The sequence below is a fragment of the Thermobia domestica genome, chromosome 15 (genome assembly GCF_964235325.1).
Source record: "Thermobia domestica chromosome 15, izTheDome1.hap1.1, whole genome shotgun sequence".
NCBI lineage: Eukaryota > Metazoa > Arthropoda > Insecta > Zygentoma > Lepismatidae > Thermobia > Thermobia domestica.
The window spans coordinates 189,938,158-189,958,625 of NC_137468.1; the positions used below are offsets into that span (position 1 = coordinate 189,938,158).

The window sequence follows — 20,468 nt, forward strand, 5'->3', positions numbered from 1 at the left end:
AACCCATTCTGTACAAGTATTGTTCATATGGCCCGTGTCATGAGAGATAATGTATTAGTCCTAGATTGGGGTCAAAGTGCTGCCATTTGAGACGAATATCAATTTTTGGTTTTATATTATACAATCTACGTGAGACATTGGTTTCTTGCCAATTTTTCTTCCAAATTTTTATTAGTTCGTTTTCTATATCTTCGACCGCTTTACTTTGAATAATTAGTAATTCTTGTACTTTCCCCATGTTTGATTTTTTAACCAATAAATTGCAGCTCTTTTCCTGATAATTAAACGTATTGGTTTGACTCCTAACAAGACATTTAACGTAATAAGCGGTGTCGTACTGAATGCTTCACTTAATCTTATTAATAAATTCTTTTGAGGTCTATCGACATTTTGTTTTAAGGTATTATTTTCCAACAATCTGTGGGCCCACACGCTTGAAGCATATGCCATTGTTGCACTTAATAAAGTTTCTTGATATAATTTAATTATTTTCCTTGGTAGTTTGTACGTGGTATTTGCTATCGATATTAACTTGTTTGCAACTTTATGACCCCTATCTACTATATATCTTATATGTGGCCCAAAATTTAGTTTTTCGTCAATTTGTATACATAAGTATTTGAATTCTGCTTCCCTTTTTATCGTATTAGTTCCTAATTTGATTGTTGGATTCCTACGCAGCTGTGTACCGAACAACATATACTTTGTTTTTTTCACAGATAGCCTTAGCTTACTTTTGTTACTCCAATTTTGTAAGATATTAATGACTAATTCTGCTTTAATTTCTAATTCTCTTCGTGAATTAGCTGAGATGATAATTGCAATGTCGTCAGCAAAAGCGACTACTCGGTCTGTTTCTTCTTTACTATTTAGAATTTCCAAACAGGGCTGCAATTCTATGTCCCACAACAATGGTCCCAAGATCGATCCTTTGGGGCATCCTTTCTCTGTCTTAACTACAGTATTCCCTTTTTCACCTTTAATTAATATTTTTCTATCTGTAAAGTAATTCTTAATAATGTTTAATAAGTACTCCGGTACATTTATTTCGATGAGATTTTGAATTAATGAAGGAATCCAAAGATTGCCGAACGCGCCTTCGATACCCACAAATAATGCCAACGCGTATTTATTTACTAAAAAGCTTCTTCTGATTCTCAGCCCTCATTAAATTTTGAAGTTTTATACCATTAAGAAATATTTTTAAAGATAAGCCTCGTCCCAATCTCAAATGTGCGAAAAAGAAGATGAAAGTCCAGGTTTATTATTCAACTACTCACAGGTCAAAAACTTAAAATTAAACAAGCTTTATTCATTCGCGTAAATCCTTCTAGGGTAAAAGAAAGAACGAACAACAGGATTTTATAAAAGGATATACACCCTCTGCTCCTCCAAAATACAAGAGAAGAAATTTCAAAAAAAAAAATCTCTCTTCAGTACGTCACTCTGACTAATGTTTATGAGTTTTATGCAATTTAAAATTTTGGGGGGGTTTGCCCCCATTCCCTCTTTGAATTTGCAAATGGAAAATTTAATTTCTTCGCGGTTTCATTGCTGTCTGATGGGATATGAATCCTGCAAGTTTCGTTCCAATCGCCCCACTCCATCTAGCCTAGAACCAAGAGCCAAACCATACGATTTTTTGGAAGAATATGATCCTTTTCTCACTCCAAATAGCAGTAGAAAAAATTTAAAAATTACTTATGTCTTCACCACGACACTCTGATTAATATTTATGGGGGGTTTTGCCCCCCGTCTCACCTTTGTACCTGAAAATGCAAAATTTAATTTTTTTGCTGTTTATTGCAGTCTGACGGGGTATGAATCCTGCAGGTTTCGTTTCAATCGCTCAACTCCTTCTAGGCTAGAATCAAAAGAGGAACCATAGGATTTTATGCAGGAATATGCCCTCTGATCCTTCCAAATAGCAGTAGAAAAACTTTTTAATTTTTTTCTGTTTTCAGTATGTTACTCTGATTAATATTTATGAGTTTTGTGCCTTTTGGACAATCTTTTAGGGTTCTGCCCGCCGTCCCTCCTATGTATTTGCAAATTGAAAATTTATTTTTTCGCTGTTTGGTTGTTGCCCAATGCGCTATTAATCCTGCAAGTTTCGTTCCAATAGCTCAGCTCCTTCTAGGCTAGACCCAAGAGCCGAACCATAGGATTTTATGGAGGAATATGCCCCCTCTGCTCCCTTCAAATAGCAGTAGAAAAATTTTTAAAAATTATTTTTGTCTTCAGTACGTTACTCTGATTAATATTTATGAGTTTTGTGCCTTTTGGACAATTTTTTAGGGGTTTGACCCACGTCCCCCTCTTTGTATTTGCAAACTGAAAATTTCTTTTTTTCGCTGTTTGGTTGCTGCCCAGTGGGCTATTAATCCTGCAAGTTTCGTTCCAATAGCTCAGCTCCTTCTAGGCTAGACCCAAGAGCCGAACCATAGGATTTTATGAAGGAATATGCCCCCTCTGCTCCCTTCAAATAGCAGTAGAAAAATTTTTAGAAATTATTTTTGTCTTCAGTACGTTACTCTGATTAATATTTATGAGTCTTGTGCCTTTTGGACAATTTTTTAGTGTTTTGCCCCCGTCCCCCCTTTGTATTTGCAAATTGAAAATTTATTTTTTTCGTGGTTTGGTTGTTGCCCAATGGACTATTAATCCTGCAAGTTTCGTTCCAATAGCTCAGTTCCTTCTAGGCTAGACCCAAGAGCCGAACCATAGGATTTTATGGAGGAATATGCCCCCTCTGCTCCCTCCAAATAGCAGTAGAAAATTTTTTAAAAATTATTTTTGTCTTCAGTACGTTACTCTGAATAATATTTATGAGTTTTGTGCCTTTTGGACAATTTTTTAGTGTTTTGCCCCCGTCCCCCCTTTGTATTTGCAAATTGAAAATTTATTTTTTTTCGCGGTTTGGTTGTTTCCCAATGGACTATTAATCCTGCAAGTTTCGTTCCAATAGCTCAGCTCCTTCTAGGCTAGACCCAAAAGCCGAACCCTTACCTTTATTAGTACCTATTTCCCCTTCATTTTCAAATATCATTCAAGAACTATTTAGATTGAACACGCGAGTAGAACAAATTGTTTCATGTGACCAAATGCTCCTAAAAATCATTTTTAGTATAACAAATGTAAGAAAAGTGTCCGGTATAATGTAAAAAGCAAAACACTACAATTACGTTGAGTAAAATGATTACACAATTTATTAGAAATAAATACTTCCAAATATCTACAAAGGAAACTATAGAAGAACAAAGTTTGCTCTAGAATAACAAATTAAAGTATCGGAAAGGAAATACAGTTTTAACTTTTTAAAATCACATTTATACCTTTTCAATTTGAGAGAGAACAAAACTTCGAAACTTTGAAACACATACTAAACTCACACACAACCTTTATTGTTGTAAATGTAAACTGTAAGCTACAGTGTCTACATAAGAAATCAAATACAATTGACCCGACTCTAATCTACTTTGCAAGGACTTGATTCTCTGCTCAATACGCTTATATTTTAGTTTCTGTTCTCTTGGTTTCTTCCCAACTTCTCGTTCTGCTCTTGCTGTAAAATCTGGAAAAGGGTAAACATATTCGGATGTTCCTTTGTCAGCCTTTTATTAAACTTCGAATGCCAGCCCTCCACTATATTGGTTGTCCTTTCTTCCCTGTTGTCATAATGGTTCCATAGTTCACTGGAAAACATTTAAGAGAGCATTAGTATTGGAAAACATTAAGCAAACAAATTATAACGTTTAAGAATAGATAATTGTCTGAAATATCTGTTAAGTTTCAACAAAAAGTGCATCAAGTTTCCTGCAAAAATGTATGAAATTCAGCGTGCAGTAAGAAGACTGAAGGTTTTAACACAGGGTACAAAATCGCGACAGTCAAAGTGGGAGGAGACAGAAGTACAAAAAAAAAGTCTTCGTACTGAAATGTATCGACATGGGGAGCTCAGACATTTGAATATCCATAACTATTACACTTACACAGCTAACCATTACTTCATCCATTAATAATATATGAAATGTACGTAAATTACATATGAATTACTGTAATTAATTTGCGGGCTTTTGACAATGGTGACAGTGTCACTTTATTCAGTGACAACCAGAGCCATTTTCGAAAACTATATGTTTGAGGAAACACTGGAATTGATCATTATAAACAAATAGCTTTGTCTGCCTTTTTTTATTGCAATTTTGGACCAATATACTAAACCTAAATCGGTAATGAGGAAAAATTATTGCAATAGGAAATTACACATATTTTTTATAATTCGTAAGAAAAAGTAATCCAAACTATACAGTACTTACGGTGTGAACTTGGCGTCTGCATCGTCCAACCACGTTTCAACCAAATAACCGTGAAAATCGTCTCGATTCGGCAGTCCTGGTGCATCTTCTTGTATATGTAAGTACATATCACCAATTTTTTCAATGGGTACAAGTGGTAAAGCACTAGCTCGTCGTATCCACCTTCTAACTTGCATATCTTGACTGTACAATGAAGATAAGCCCAGTGACTGGACTTTTTTCAAGATGCACTAAGTATAGTGGAAGAAACAACCACGAACAGTAGCATTAGGAAAAGATCTAAATAGAGCATTGATAGCAGCCCTTTCAAAGTCCACAACAAATTCAGCAGGATGCAATGTGAAACCATTATCAACAGCATTCTGTGATAATCGTCCTTTTTTTTGCTTGGCAGTAGACAAAATAGAAATGGAAAGACTTGCCCCAAATATTTCCCGTGTAAGGTATAAAGTTGATGAAATAGACGTGGAGCAGCTTTAAATGTACCATGGATAAATAATGTGTCCCGGCTTACAAGCTTCTGTAAATTTTCAACCGTACCAAAGACCTGCAGAAAAAAAAGTATTTCAAAAGCCGGACTAGTTAGACAATTGGATATGTAAAATTAGTAAGTCACCTATATTGTAATCATAAATGCAATCATAAGCTTCTATGTAGACAAGATGGGGCTACTAAACCCTCTCGCTAGCTCTTCAGCATTGGATGCAGGTTACCTATTATATGCAAATCAAAGCTCAGAATTTCACTTAACTTACCCATTACCAGAATTGGCAAGATAATATACTCTTTCCGTTTTTTTAAGTTAATTACTCATAATTTACTAGTATTTTACGTCATGTAGAAAACCAGCTTTTCACAAGTTTTTACTCAGACGTAAAAAAAAACACTTTTCTTTCATAAAGTTTTCGAAAATGGCTGTGATTGTCACTGAATAAAGTGACACTCACCATTGTCAAAAGCCCGCAAATTAATTACAGTAATTCATATGTAATTTACGTACATTTCGTATGTTATTAATGGCTGAAGTAATGGTTAGCTGTGTAAGTGTAATAATTATGGATATTCAAATATCTGAGCTCCCCATGTCGATACATTTCAGTACGAAGAGACATTTTTTGTACTTCTGTCTCCTCCCACTTTGACTGTCGCGATTTAGTACCCTGTGTTAAAACCTTCAGTCTTCTTACTGCACGCTGAATTTCATACATTTTTGCAAGAAACTTGATGCGCTTTTTGTTGAAGCTTCAACAGATATTTCAGACAATTATCTATTCGTAAACGTTATAATTTGTTTGCTTAGTGTTTTTCAATACTAATGCTCTCTTAAATGTTTTCCAGTGAACTATGGAACCATTATGACGACAGGGAAGAAAGGACAACCAATATAGTGGAGGGCTGGCATTCGAAGTTTAATAAAAGGCTGACAAAGGAACATCCGAATATGTTTACCCTTTTCCAGCTTTCACAGCAAGAGCAGAACGAGAAGTTGGGAAGAAACCAAGAGAACAGAAACTAAAATATAAGCGTATTGAGCAGAGAATCAAGTCCTTGCAAAGTAGATTAGAGTCGGGTCAATTGTATTTGATTTCCTATGTAGACCCTGTAGCTTACAGTTTACATTTATAAAATGAAGGTTGTGTGTGGGTTTAGTATGTGTTTCGAAGTTAAAACTGTATTTCCTTTCCGATACTTTAATTTGTTATTCTAGAGCAAACTTTGTTCTTCTAAAGTTTCCTTTGTAGATATTTGGAAGTATTTATCTCTAATAAAATGTGTAATCATTTTACTCAACGTAATTGTAGTGTTTTGCTTTTTACATTATACCGGACACTTTTCTTACATTTGTTATACTGAAAATGATTTTTAGGGGCATTTGGTCACATGAAACAATTCGTTCTACTCGCGTGTTCAATCTAATTAGTTCTTGAATGATATTTGAAAATCAAGGGGAAATAGGTACTAATAAATTTCCCACAAATCTAAATATCCCTTTTTGTGTGAATTAGGCAGAACAGGAATTCCTGTTCTGGCTAGAGATAAGATTAAATCAAAAATGCCTTACAAAGTGCTGGAGGGTCATTAGGCAGAACAGGAGACACCGTATAGACAGCAGAGGCGGACTGGGAGTACAAGGGCCCACACGGAGAATGATGCTTAAGGGCCTTGATGAATACAGAATTGGTCTGGAGTCAGGACTGCCCTTTTAGGAATGAATCCTTAGCTGGAGACTTGGATGGCTAAACCTCTGCCCTCGTGTATGCTTATCTATAGCGAAATATTACTTGGCTTCCTTTATTTTCCACAGTCTGAAACTCTTTGCAATGAATCGTACGTGTCCCTTCAAAGCAGAGACTGTTTATATTGAAATAAATCTCAGTATGATACAATTCCATCTTCAAAATTATGAGCAATTTTTTCATGAATGGTACATGCAGATGAGTGAATAAAATATACTAAACTTAATTTTATCGCGTAAAACAATAGTCTTTCTTTATATATCTGTTTACATAACATATAACGAACATTCACTAACCATCCAATTATGGAGGTGAGAAACAAGAAAGTAAGATTTTGAAAACAGAATGTTTAGAGAAACGGTTTTAAAACATTTTTGATAAAGCACTCTGAGTTTGATAAATAATGTATTGTTGACTTCTTAAATACTAATTAAATTGGAACATTACTACCATATATTAATATTACAGCCAAAAACATTTTTCTAATAACGGCAGTTAGGAATCGCCCTCTCAAAATTAAGAAAGAAAAACGGAACGAACAGCAGGAAAGTTTGATATAAAAATTCACATACTTATTAACTACATACAGGTGGTAACGTATTTGTCAGTCATGTCTTTAATCTGTTTTGCAATTCTCATAAAATACGTGAATAATGAAGTTCATTTATCAAACCAACTTTAACAACAGCACTTTAATAAAGACAAAAGAAGATTTCCCAATTTCATCGATAATTTCATCATTAGAGATTTTTTACAGAGCTTTACAGAGATTTTTTACATTCAATGGCCATAAGCACAAATTATTCCAGAATATGATTTGACAAAGACGAACGCGTATGAGCTTCAATTAATTTAAGATAACTGAATGCTCACACATACGATACTTGAGTAACTGAGAGAGTTATCAAATATTTGTGTACAGTAAACAGTGTTTGGAAAGTGGAAACATGCATGTAATACCTTAGTAGCATCCAGTAGCAACACAAGTAACACTTCTTACACAGATGATTTTCATCGCACATCTTATAAGCCGAGCCCTCTGGAAAAGAGGCAATGCATTCCTTAGGTTCACTTTCGCCCTCCGAGGCACTACACTTAATAGAACAGTCGCATTCTGCAACATCTACATCGGGTTGTATGCCAGTACAGTCTTCATAATTTGCTTTATCACATTAGTCTGGCAGAGTTTTCCGGATTTTTTTTTTAATTTAGCAAAATTTAGCAATTCAGATTTCAAATTTTCATGATCATCTAAACATTTTCAGCTATCTCCTGCAAAGCACCTTCTAGAATACCCTCATTTAGTAAACCAGTAAATTGGCGAGAATCAAGACAAGAAGCATCAAAGGTTATTTTTTTGTTGTTTGTAAATCTATTATTTATTCTACCCTGGAAATTAAATTAGAATACAATTGAATATTTTATACTTCAATATATTAGGGGGGACACGTCCCCCTTGTCTACCCCGCCGGAGACGCCCGTGTATCATGCCTAGTTTCGAGAACCGGCACCGAGATTGAAAAAAAAATTTCAAGCACTTCCCTCTCTCTCTCGTTTATTGTTATGTTTCGGCAGCTTAACCATCTGTCTCCCTATATTCGCTACACCCTTTTCCAACTCGAAACCACCGCAGTGGACACCAAAGCATTTTCCTTCTTTAAATGTAAATTTAAAAAAACTAAAGTGCTATATGATTCTTGTATCAAGAATTGATTTGATTTTACGTCCCTTTCATCAGCGAGGCTATATGGGACGTGGATCGACTGATTAACGTAAAATCTGAACCATACGAGCTACCGGCAGGAATCGAAACGGGGTCTTCCACGCCAGAGGCGCGTAAACTAAAGGCTTAGCCACTACGGAGTTCAGCATTAAGAAAAGCATGACTTGAAATGACCAATTGCTAATATGTAAGTAAATAGTAGAAACAATGTAAGGATGTAGTAGGATAGGAATTTTTCTAAAGGTAATACGAGATTGTTGGTGCGGAAAGTGCCTTATTTGTAGCCGTAGTATGATAACATGGAGATTCATACCAAATATTAAAAGTAAAGAAAACAGGGGTGGCTTAGATACTCTCCGTGTGGTTTAATTTGAATTGGTGTAGTAGTTAAGCTTCTAATATTTTTGCTGTAATACAATAAGTAATCCTACTTATATGTATCTAAAATACTTGTAACGATAGAACATTACAAATGACTTTTAATATATGTAAGTAGAACAATAGATCTTACGAACATGTTACTTATAGTAAATATTTTACTTATCACTTTTCACAATTCCACTATATTTGTAGTTTACAGTAAGAAAATGCAATATGAAACGATCCTTGAAGCTTACAATATGGCTTTGAGAGGGATAATAAATATGACATCACACCAAACAGTTTGTTTCTGTTGCCGTGATACAGCAAGCAGTTCATTTTTGCAAGTTTGAAGCGTTGTATCTCTGTAAATTTTTGGTATGCAATATACTAAAAATCAGTTCTACACGATAGTGTCTTTAAGTTACAACCTTTGGTCAGAAAGGAATGTCCATTCCTCATCTAATAAATCTTCATTTGTGACGTTCTGTTGTGCAGGTAAAAATGTTGCGTCAAGAGCATTAGCATTGGATGAATGGTAATTCTATTCATGATACAGCACCCTATCTCAGAAACAAGGAAAAGCTACTTCTCACCTTGCCACACTTAACTTGCTTAAATGACTCTACATAACTACGTTTGAGAAAGTTACCTTAAAGTTGCTGCGAGTATACCACTCAGAGAGAAAAAAAATATTCTGAGCGTGAGGTAAAAATTGCAAACTTTCTGCACTATATTAATTACCACACGCAGTCCTGTAACATAAAACACCGTTATGTTCGATGGAACTTCTGCATGGTCCTGCCTCTTCACATTTAAACCAGTTTCCGCTTAAACTTTAAAAATAAAAGAAACGTTTCGCTGAAAAGTAATTATGTAATGTATTGTCTAATCCTAAAGTGCATAAATCCATTATACTTGCACAATAATTAGTTGCATACACTGTTACAAATTAAGCACACAAGGTGAACGCTCTACTACTGAGCCCCGCGGTCCCTCAAAGACAAATAAACTGAAATTAATAAAGAATAGCGGATACTGTCTAGCTACTAGGAAAATACGGTGAAACATCTACAAAGTAATGTATTTTGCGAACGAATGGTCCAATATATAAGTGCCAGTTAAAATTAGGTTCATGTAGAATTTGTTTTTTTATTATTATTATTATTATTATTTTAGGTACATACTCATAATTATACTTAATAATAAATCGCATGTATATGACAATATATATATTTTGTTTTTTTTATTTCTAATTTTAAATTTTGTAGTTACGAGGATAAATCAAGTAAGTCTTCGGCCTGATGTCCTTAGAAACGAGATCCAGCCTCGGAAATTTAACATGACGTGTTGTAGTCTTTAGTAGGCTTACACGTAAGATTTCAAGTATCTAATTCATTTTCTTTCCTAATTACTGGCATGTAAATGAACCACTTTGTGCCATTTGCTGAAAAATAGGACCTTCAGAGTACTGAGAAGTTCCTACTGAAAAAACAACTAAACATAAAGCAAATCCATGAAGAATTGGTGAGTACGTTTCATAATTCTTCCCTAACATATTCAACTGTAAAGAGATGATGTCACGAATACAAGCTTGGTAGAGAGTCATGTATGGATGCACCACGTGCCGGTCGCCAATGCACAGTGATGTATGAAGGAAACATAAACATCAATGACATCGTTACTTTTGATCAAAAACTGAATATACACGAACTCGGGAAGGAGACTAACGTATTATATGGTACATTGCTGTCAATATTGGTCGATGTTTTACACCTGAAAAAATTATCTTCTTAATGGGTGCCAAGAATATTGTAATTAGATCATGAAGAGGCAGCGAGTAGTTCGTTAATAAGAAGTTTTTGGCCAGGACAAAGCTTAACGAGAAAAGTTTGTAAACAATTTGTAACCACAAATGAGACTTGAGTCCATAATTTCGATCCGGAGACGAAACGGCAATCTATGGAGGGGAAACACTATGGTTCCCCACGCATGCGAAATTCCGAATCATACCCAGTGCCGGGAAGATATGGGATGATAATAGTATTTTATTCATTGACTATTTGCCACGTGGACAGACCATCACACGTGACTCTTACGTCAACTTAATCCGATGCTTCCGCGAAACCATCAAACAGAAACGAAGAGGAAACTTGTCAGGCAAAATGTTTTTCCATCAGAACCAAGCTGCGGTCCACAAGTAAACAGTAGCAATGGCAGCCATTGATGATCTTGGCTTCGAATTGATCGAACAACCACCTTATTCATCAGACTTTGCAACAAGTAATTTTTGCCTATTTCCGAATTTGAAGAAGCAACTGCGGGAAAGAGATTTGACAATGATAACGATGTCATGTGTGCGATAGAGAAGTAATTTGACACTCTCGACAAAGGTTTTTGGAGGGTATGCAAATGTTGGAATATCGATTGGACAAGTGTATTGAGTTCCAGGGAGACTACGATGACAAATAAAGGACTATAAAGAAATCTTTTTTTTTTTCTACTCTACGCCGAAAACTTATTGATCATTTCTCGTACATCTTGAATTCTTAACAAAGTTTTTCTCAATGCAAGTAAAGAACTCTCCCAGCAGGTATTGTAACATTAAGACAATTCAAGGAGTAACTATTAATACCTACACATCGTGGAAGAAACGAACTAGAAATCTCTTTTCGTTCCCAATGTCTTTGTCGCATTTTATTCTTCTGTATTTTCTTAAAGAAAATAAATCAGCATAGTGAAGATCATTCCAGCTGAGTCCTTTGTATTTTCTCAATGCTTTTCTATGTCAGTAGCCTGGCTTGGCACTTCGCTTAATACTTTTACTTATAGCCTGATTCTCGAAAACTAAAAACGAATCCCGCAATCCAGTCCGGCAAAATAATGCTTCAGCAGACAAGAATCTGCAATCCTTAGAATGGCAGAACTTCAAAAACGGTCGAAAGTATTCGTTTCTGAACATTAGTACTCAAGGCCATGTGAATGCTTACGTATTAAACCAATGGTTGTGTCATATAGTCTCAGAAGACATCTAGGGATCGATGGAACAGCGTCCTCAGGTAAGATCTTGCTTCCACGGACTAGCAACTATCGATTATTACAGGAAGTGCAAAAGACTGATTTTACGCATGCTTTTCATAGCTCACAATATTTCTATTGTTACACTCCTTACGTGGATTCCGAAAGATAAATTATGAGTAAACTGAACTAACGAAACCAATGTTCAGCTCCACCTGCAGTCACTGATAATGCAACAGAACTATACAAAGAAAAAAATACATCTTAGACACTATGATCAGAACAGATCTAGACAAAATTATCTACCGTCTCTATCAAGACGCATTGTTATACTTCCTAGTCTCAGGGAAAAGCAACAGGTTGAAATTCCTTAATACAATTACTCCTGTGACAATCAGCATCTAATACGCTCTTACAGGGATCAAGGGAAATTGTTTAAAAGTCTCTTGCAATCTCTAACCGTGCAAAAAATCATACTTAGCACATTGACAATGAGTGTTTCCAATGCTAACTCTACAGCTTGTTTTGATCAGTGTTTAATTGTGCGTAGGCTTTTGATAGGAAATGTTGATACTTCACACGTTTAAACGGCGAGGCTTCGGGTATTTTCTTCAAATTTTCACGGATACTAGCAACTCGGAATGAACAGAAATTCTAGAAGTACCGTCCTTTGAATTCCACTTTAGGACACTTTTTTGGTATAAAGTATGCTTACCACTATTACGCTTTCAAAACTTTCATTTACAGCTTTAAAATTTTACATGTCCGTTTCGTATTATAACTTACTGTATTTTCTAAACAATATGGTTTATTACCTATTAATCATTCACATGACTATTATTATACAAGATTTTAAATTGATTGCTACATCAGTAAATATAAATCTCTGTAAATCACTTAATGAAGGTACTTTTAAAACCATAGTCGAGTAAATATAAAACTTTGCAGATCACCTAACGAAGGTACTTATAAACATAGTCGCAAACGAACAATCACATTTCTATACCAGTTAACATATGATTTTCAAGTAGAACTCTTCGATACACCTAGCACTTTTTAATCTGTGATTAGGGAAAGTTTGCTTTCTAAATTACATTCCAAAGTATTCGTTTGCCTTACACAAATATTTTAAGATAGCTTCTTTAACACTAGGATTTGCAGGCTCGTAACTGCTACGTGTATTTCCAACAAAGGGTCAATTTCCAAACTGCTTTCAATTATTATTATTATTATTTTTTTTTTTTTTTTTTTTTTTTTTTTTTTTTTACATATTAACATTTTCACTAATCAAAAGATCTTCGAAGTACTTCTACTATACTGTACATTCAGAGTTCCAATCAAACATTTGACTCTTTTTGAAAAACGAGTCCTTCAGTATGAACAAAATAGATTCTTCCCTGTGGTACTGCTACCATACACGTGATATAAACCTCCCGAGTGTCTTTTCCTTCTCGCCGGAAACCACAGCAGGAACCTTTTGCACCAGTCTACAATTTAGACAGGTAACACTCACGTATCTGTTCCAAACTTGTTAAATTGTAAGATTTCACAGAACATTTTAATTTCGAAAATCTGACACGTAAGAACAGTGCACCAAATTTTTTATTCACATATTCTAACCTCAGACTGTAAAGCACAAACCTTTCCGTAGGAACGAGGGTCAAAACCAGGAGTTCCTACACCACACACTACAATCATAACTAGGCCAGTGTGAAAAATTGGGATTCCTAATCAGAATAAACAAAATATTTACTTTTGTATTTCATTTAGCGACACTAGATATTCAAATATCATAGTAACTATAACGATCGCACGTATTACGAAAAGAGTTTCCACTAAGTTGTCCATTTACACTACTATCTTAAACATTGTTTATGGGTATACATAAAAATGTTTTCACAAATTCTACGATCGTTCAAAACACTTCAAATAACATACTACAACTGATAAATTTTTTTTAGACAATACCTACAAATTAGCAAAAGCGTCGTAAAATGCCACTCTCTTCTACATACCGTTTAACTATTCAAGAATTTAGCTTCATAACGTGCAGTCACCTGAACGAGAGAATGTTCTATCGTATATTTGATCAATAATTTCTTCCACAATGATTTAGATACAATCATATAAGTACCAGTTAATATTCTCCTACACACTTCATATATATACGTTTCTTACCTGTGTGATAAAATGTGCTCTCTTAAATGAGATTCTTCAAAAAATATTTTCGCGCACACGTCACATGAATAACGGTTCTCCCCAGCATGAGATAGCATGTGAAATTTCAAACTTGATTTAAGATTACATCCTTTTCCACACAATTGACACGTGTAAGGTTTTAAAATTGAGTGTGTTACCATGTGCGTAGCTAAGCTTGACTTCTGAGTAAATCCTTTTCCACAAGTTTGACATTTATGAGGTTTTTCGCCAGTATGTGATACCATGTGGTCTGCCAAATGAGATTTTTTTAAAAACCTCTTTCCACACACTTCACACATATGAGGTCTCTCACCTGCATGTGTTAACATGTGGTACTTAAGACGTGTCTTATTAATAAATCCCTTACCACATTTCTCACATATATGCGGTTTGATATTTCCATGTATTTGCATATGGAGCCTCAAGTTCGATTTATCCTTACACCTCTTCCCACATTCCTCACAAGTATGAGGCCTTTCATCTGTATGCGTTGTTAGGTGTCTTGCTAAACTTGAACTTTGACTAAATGCCTTCCAGCAAATCTCACAAATATGAGGTTTCTCACCTGTATGTGATAACGTGTGAACTTTCAAATGTGATTTATTAATAAACCCCTTTCCGCACTCCTTACATGTATAAGGTCTGTCACCTGAATGTGTTTGCATGTGATATCTAAAATGTGGTTTATTAAGACATTCCTTTCCACACACACGACACGTATAGATTTTTTCACTTGTATGTGATAACATATGGTCTGTCAGGTGTGATTTCTGATAAAATCCTTTCCCACATTTATCACATATATGAGGTTTCTCATTTGTATGTTTAAACATATGGTTTTTCAAATTTGATTTATCATTGCAACCCTTTCCACACACTTGACAGATATGAGGTTTAAGATTGGTGTGTGTTATCGTGTGCCTTTCTAAACTTGACTTCTGAATAAATTTTTTTCCACATACATGACAAGCATGAGGTCTTTCACCCGTATGTATTTTCATATGTGCCCTCAAATTTGACCTACTACTAAATTCCTTTCCACATTTTGCACAAACATGAGGTTTTTCACCTCTATGTGTCAATATATGATCTCGCAGATAAGATTTTTCACTAAATCCCTTTCCACACTCATGACAAATATGAGCTTTAAAATTTCTATGGGTAATACTGTGTCTTCCTAAACTTGATTTTTGACTATATCCTTTACCACACACCTGACATACATGAGGTTTTACATTTCTACATGTTTCCGTGTGACTTGTATTTCCTGATGAACTGGAGGTAGAAAGTATTAAGATATAAGGTTAATTGTAATATTAAACGGAATCTATAGAAAGTATTCTGTATCATTTTCTATTCTTAATGACAGAACACTACCGTATCATCTTAATTTAACCTGTATTGTAAGCATACACAAGAAAACACTCAATACATTATATCTGTATATATATTACCTTGACTCAAAAATAACTTCCGATGTAGTGGATAGAACCTATCGTACGTAGCTATCCACATCGAGACCAATTAAATATTGACTTCCGTGATTGCAACGCACCTTTGCGATAAATTTCTGACAAACAACGATAAATTAATTTCTTTCGGAATTTGTGTAATGACGTCAATCGTAAGAATTTCCGATCTTCAAACTACATTTATCATATTTAAAGTCTTGAAACCGAATTTTCAAAATAACATTTCTGAATAAACATGTTACATGTTTGGTGAAATTATTTGCAGAGTAAAAAAAAATGTCCAAAATCAAAAACTTTCATTTGGGATTTGAGTAACATAGGTATGTTAATTAAACGTAAAGTAACTTGGAGGAACAATATGTAATCGACCCCGTTCTTTGAAAATTGATAGCAAAGAAACGTTGCGATCAAATAAGTCAGTATTTAATCGACCCCATTGAGTCACTTGTACATATGTTTTCGCTTTCACTAAAATGTGCTGAGTCAGGCTTCTGATAATTCTTTTGTGTGGTCACGTTATATTACTCTATTCTCCTTAATCCCTAAAATGGAGTGAAAAAGTGCTTATTCTAATATGACGATCTGGAATTTGAACAAAGCAGAAGTGGAAAGGTGATAGCTGACAAATGATTAATGTATTTGTTAATGTACTAAAAAACCGATAGTGATAGTGAGAAATTGGTTTCCAATTTTTTGTTTTGGAAACGCGCCCTTACAAAACTGACGACCGGAGGAACCTTTTTCGATATTGAGGACAACCTTTTAAAGACACTATTCGAAGAACATCCATATCAACCAAGAGATACACCACAAAGAGTGAACATACCACAGTTAATTCTTTGCCGGAAACCAACCAAATTAGGAAAAGTCAGCATGTTAGAAATATGAGTACTTCATATTCTCAGCAAACACACTAAAGAAAAGCCTAGGTCAATCTCCAAATGTCTATCACAGAAAAATCACGCTTTTTTATATAAAGAAGAATAATAGGTGCTTAAAAATGAATTACATAAAACACTATCATCCGCAAAAGACTGTGGCTTCATAAACCACCGCCAACAGATCCAAAAACAAACATCCATGGTAATACGATTTTATTGTGTCTATGATATGGCTGCCGATGTGTAAATCATCACAAGTTGTTAAAAGTTAAATTAACCGATTCCTCTGGATACATACGTTCAGTAACTGCAAAAGTTGAAAGTAAAACTACAAGAAAACCGTCCGATATTCGACACTCGCAAAAACGTTAATCAAGCCATGAAAATGATTATTATATACAGCAAGGGTGACCGAACAAAAAATTCTTTAGCTTGGATGGTACACTTCACAATACCAACCTTATTACACGCACCTTACCCAGATAGACTACACTTGTTATTCTTTATTAAAATACTTTTTGAATGCAGAATCCTTCAATTATAAAGAGCAAGTCCGTCAAGCTATCAAAACTTACTTCCAGTTCGAACCAATCACATTATACCAGGAAAGAATTGATAAGCTGCCATGAAGATGGAAGAAGATAATGCATAATAGTGCTGAATAGATAATATAATTTTGTTATTTCTTGAAAGCAAAATGAATATCTGATATAAAAAAAAAGTTGTCTATGATTCAACCTTATATACATTTCAATATACCATATACATCTCTTTATTGCCATAAACGAAAACTAACAAATACGTCATATCTTATTATAGGTGAACTAGGACAGAGGAACAATAGAACTCTTAAATTTTACTTTGCATTTTGCGGCTGTACTAATATGACGCAAAGGGTGAAAAAAATTACTTTTCTCATATCATCTTACTCAACTTAATATGATGTTCCGACATGTTAACTAATAGACTGGTAAAACGATAAACAAATGTGAAAATACAGTGCACATACACCAACCATTTAATAATATGTCGGATTAAAAAAAAAGAAAACAAAACAAACATGAATCTACTATAGTAAATTACAAGTTTACACATCTTAAAGTGCCTTCCAAACGGAGCCCATTACACAGTAGGCTAGTAAAATAATGGCACAAGAAACAGGAAAAAAGCATGTATTATTTCACATTCCAGTCGTGTCCGTGTTGTATAAAATCAACCACTATCGTTGTCGCAATTATTATTATTATTATTATTATTATTATTATTATTATTATTATTCAAGAATTTGAACATTCAGGTTGATATCGCATTTAAAACGTGCTCAAGTTTATCAAACGGTATTTTTTCTCACATATATTCTTATTTCTTAGATATTACAACTAGGCCAACCAATGATTGACACATAATTTGATATGTTTGTATGAATGAGTATTCACATAAACTTCATCCAAGTCTTATTGTCGCAGAATTAACGCAAGTTCATTTCGTATCTGACGTATACAGAAAATGGATATCAGACATAGAACTGCATGCAAATAACCATTGATCCAAATGACACGAATAATGCCATCTTCACGGCGATATTGTCCAATATAGTGTAGAAACCACCCATAAAACTGTGAAAATCTTGCAACTGTTCAATATTATCCAAAGAAAAAATTATATTTCTTCTTTAATATCATAAGTAAAAGTGTATAACGATATCTGACTACGGTAATGCTGTGTTTTAGAGTATGCGCCAGTTTAACTATGATGAAAGGAGGATCAAAACCTGGTAATGCAACTCATTATGACAGTAAAACCTTTACGTGAATGGCATGAAAAATAGGATTTCCTATCAGATGATCTACAACATTTTTATTATTTTTATAAAAAGCTTATAATAGAATTTACAGACATGCTCTATCGCATATGGCGGATCAAATGTTCCTTAGCAGAACAGTATTCAAACTCAAAAAACTTCCCTTAAGTTATGATAAAGATGATTCACTTATGACAACAGAATATTCTAAAATAATGGGAAAAATCAGGCTCGGACTAAAATTGAAAATAATATCAAATCGAAAGTATTCAATAAGTTAAATGAAGATCACACTGCATTACATTCACTAGCATCAACGAACGTTCTTAGATATTGAACCTCAAGATTTCTCAGAAATGCATACAGTAAGAATGAAGATAACGAACAGGGAAATCACTATGCTTGTTCATTTCATTGATACTACTAGTATTTAAATTCCTTTCATATCGTTCAAAGTAAGTTTAAATTCGATCAATATCAGAATGTGAGTTTTAAAGCACATTCACAGAGTAAGACTACGACGTTTGGATTATGATCTATTCGAGCTATATCTGTACTTCATGGAACATCTTGACAAATTACTTCATAACGTGTTAGACAATACGTGTACCACCAATTGAAAGCAGTTTAGTAGATCGTAAGATATTTTATGAATTAATTCACTAACGGTCGCTTCGCCTCAAATCTACCCTCTTAGGTTCTATTAGGTTCTATTTCTATTCAAAATATGACAATAGATCGCGAAACATCTCAATAGCACACATATTGCCAAATTTGTTCATTTCACAAGCTATTTTATACAGCTGCTATTAAACCTTATTGTATTTAACGAATTTCTAATATCATTAGTCTAATAGAATCATTTCTTTCAAAAATACGCACAGTAAACTACATTTTTCACAAAATGATTTGTGCCGCATCAGTAACTCATACTGTAAACAACAATTGTAGTGAAGAAACCAGTATACTGTCATGCCTTCTTATAGATTATTATTTAAACAAATATTTATTTTAGTCCAAAACACGTACGCGCCTTCGGCATGGGAGACTCGTGTTCGATTCCTAACGAGAGCTTGGTGTTCGGATCCCACGATAACCTGTAAATACACATTCCAAAAGTCTTGCTCCTGAATGATATGATAAACCATAATAATCAATAACAATGCAGATAATGATATAAAATAAGACCTGGAATTATTTTCATGGATTAGAAACGAAAACATTTAAGATACGTATGTCCAGACATTGATAGACGTATAGCACACATATTGCCAAATTTGTTCATTTCACAAGCTATTTTATACAGCTGCTATTAAACCTTATTGTATCTAACGAATTTGTAATATCATTAGTCTAATAGAATCATTTCTTTCAAAAATACGCACAGTAAACTAAAGAAAAAGTGCAACGCAGGGTGAAAAGAAATGCAAAGGTCAAGTTCATTTTGAAACTGGAGCAAGCAGAGCTTTACGCTCAAATAAGTAAGTCATTTAAGTATAACATTAGAATTAACTTGTTACGCCGATTTGCGTTTTTGTTTTTTCCTTTTAAAAAAAATCCATAATATATATCATGAGCGAGTTCCAAGACTGAGTAACTAGTTGGTTCAAAATAAAACACTTATCGATATGAGGGGCAAGAACCGCAGTGGAGATGTTAATAAAGATACTATGTGTTTTCTTATACTTGAATATATATCTTAATTTTAAGTACAGGAAACCCATTACAGGGCAAAACCGAAATAATATTTAGATGCAACGTTAAACATTTAAAAAATGTATGATTTGCTTCTAACCAAACACTCTGACATGAAAGATTAAGTAAAGTATGATTTTGTTACAAATATTCCAAGGAAAATTTTTAATTTACTTTCGAAAGGATAACAAGTTCACATTTACAGCCAGTGTCAAGAATTAACGCTAAGTTACGAGACCCATGTTTAAGCGGTAACGTCAAGCGTAGCATCACCCTGAACAAAAGATACACAAGCAGAGAACTATGAGGTTTTATACAACGCTAAAAGAAATAAGTGAAACTAAAGATGATACAGTGGCACTTTGTTTTGACTTCATGCAAAATGTTCCTTTGTCGAACGTACGTGTTAAAAAGGTTATCTATATGCGTTAAATTTGGTTTAATCTGTTTGATCTTCAAGATGTGAAAACAAAGCACAACTCTAACACAAAAGTGAAGCGAACAAAACACCTATTCATTATTTAAAAGAATCAGTTTTGAGTGGAGTTAAATACCTACATCTTTTGTGTGAGGGAAATCTAACCAAAATAGGAACCGCATGGTTGTGTGGTTTCTAATGAACTTTTGCGATAAGGGAGTGTTTTAAGCTATTTCATACTATTTTCCAGTAAAGGAATGTTCATTCTTAACCTGTGTTTGGGATTTTGGAGCAACAAAACGTGTTTTAAGAAAAGTACACAAAGTGAATACTTTAGACCACTAA

The 20,468-nt window shown here is 34.2% G+C and overlaps 1 protein-coding gene across 5 annotated transcripts in view; it reads right to left on the minus strand.

Moving 5' to 3' along the window:
• Positions 1-3,212: 3,212 nt before the first annotated feature.
• The window catches only part of LOC145671414 (uncharacterized), a 47,979-nt gene continuing 30,723 nt past the window's right edge, over positions 3,213-20,468 (minus strand). For 3 of the 5 annotated variants that reach the window (XM_081740582.1, XM_081740583.1, XM_081740584.1), the window contains one exon: positions 12,878-15,131. In XM_081740582.1, coding sequence (XP_081596708.1) covers positions 13,832-15,131 — 1,300 coding nt within the window. In that variant the 3' untranslated portion in view covers positions 12,878-13,831. Of the gene's footprint in view, positions 3,696-4,319; positions 4,867-12,877; positions 15,132-20,468 lie in introns of those variants that run through there. The other 2 variants (XR_014128523.1, XM_081740585.1) reach the window with 2 other exon arrangements.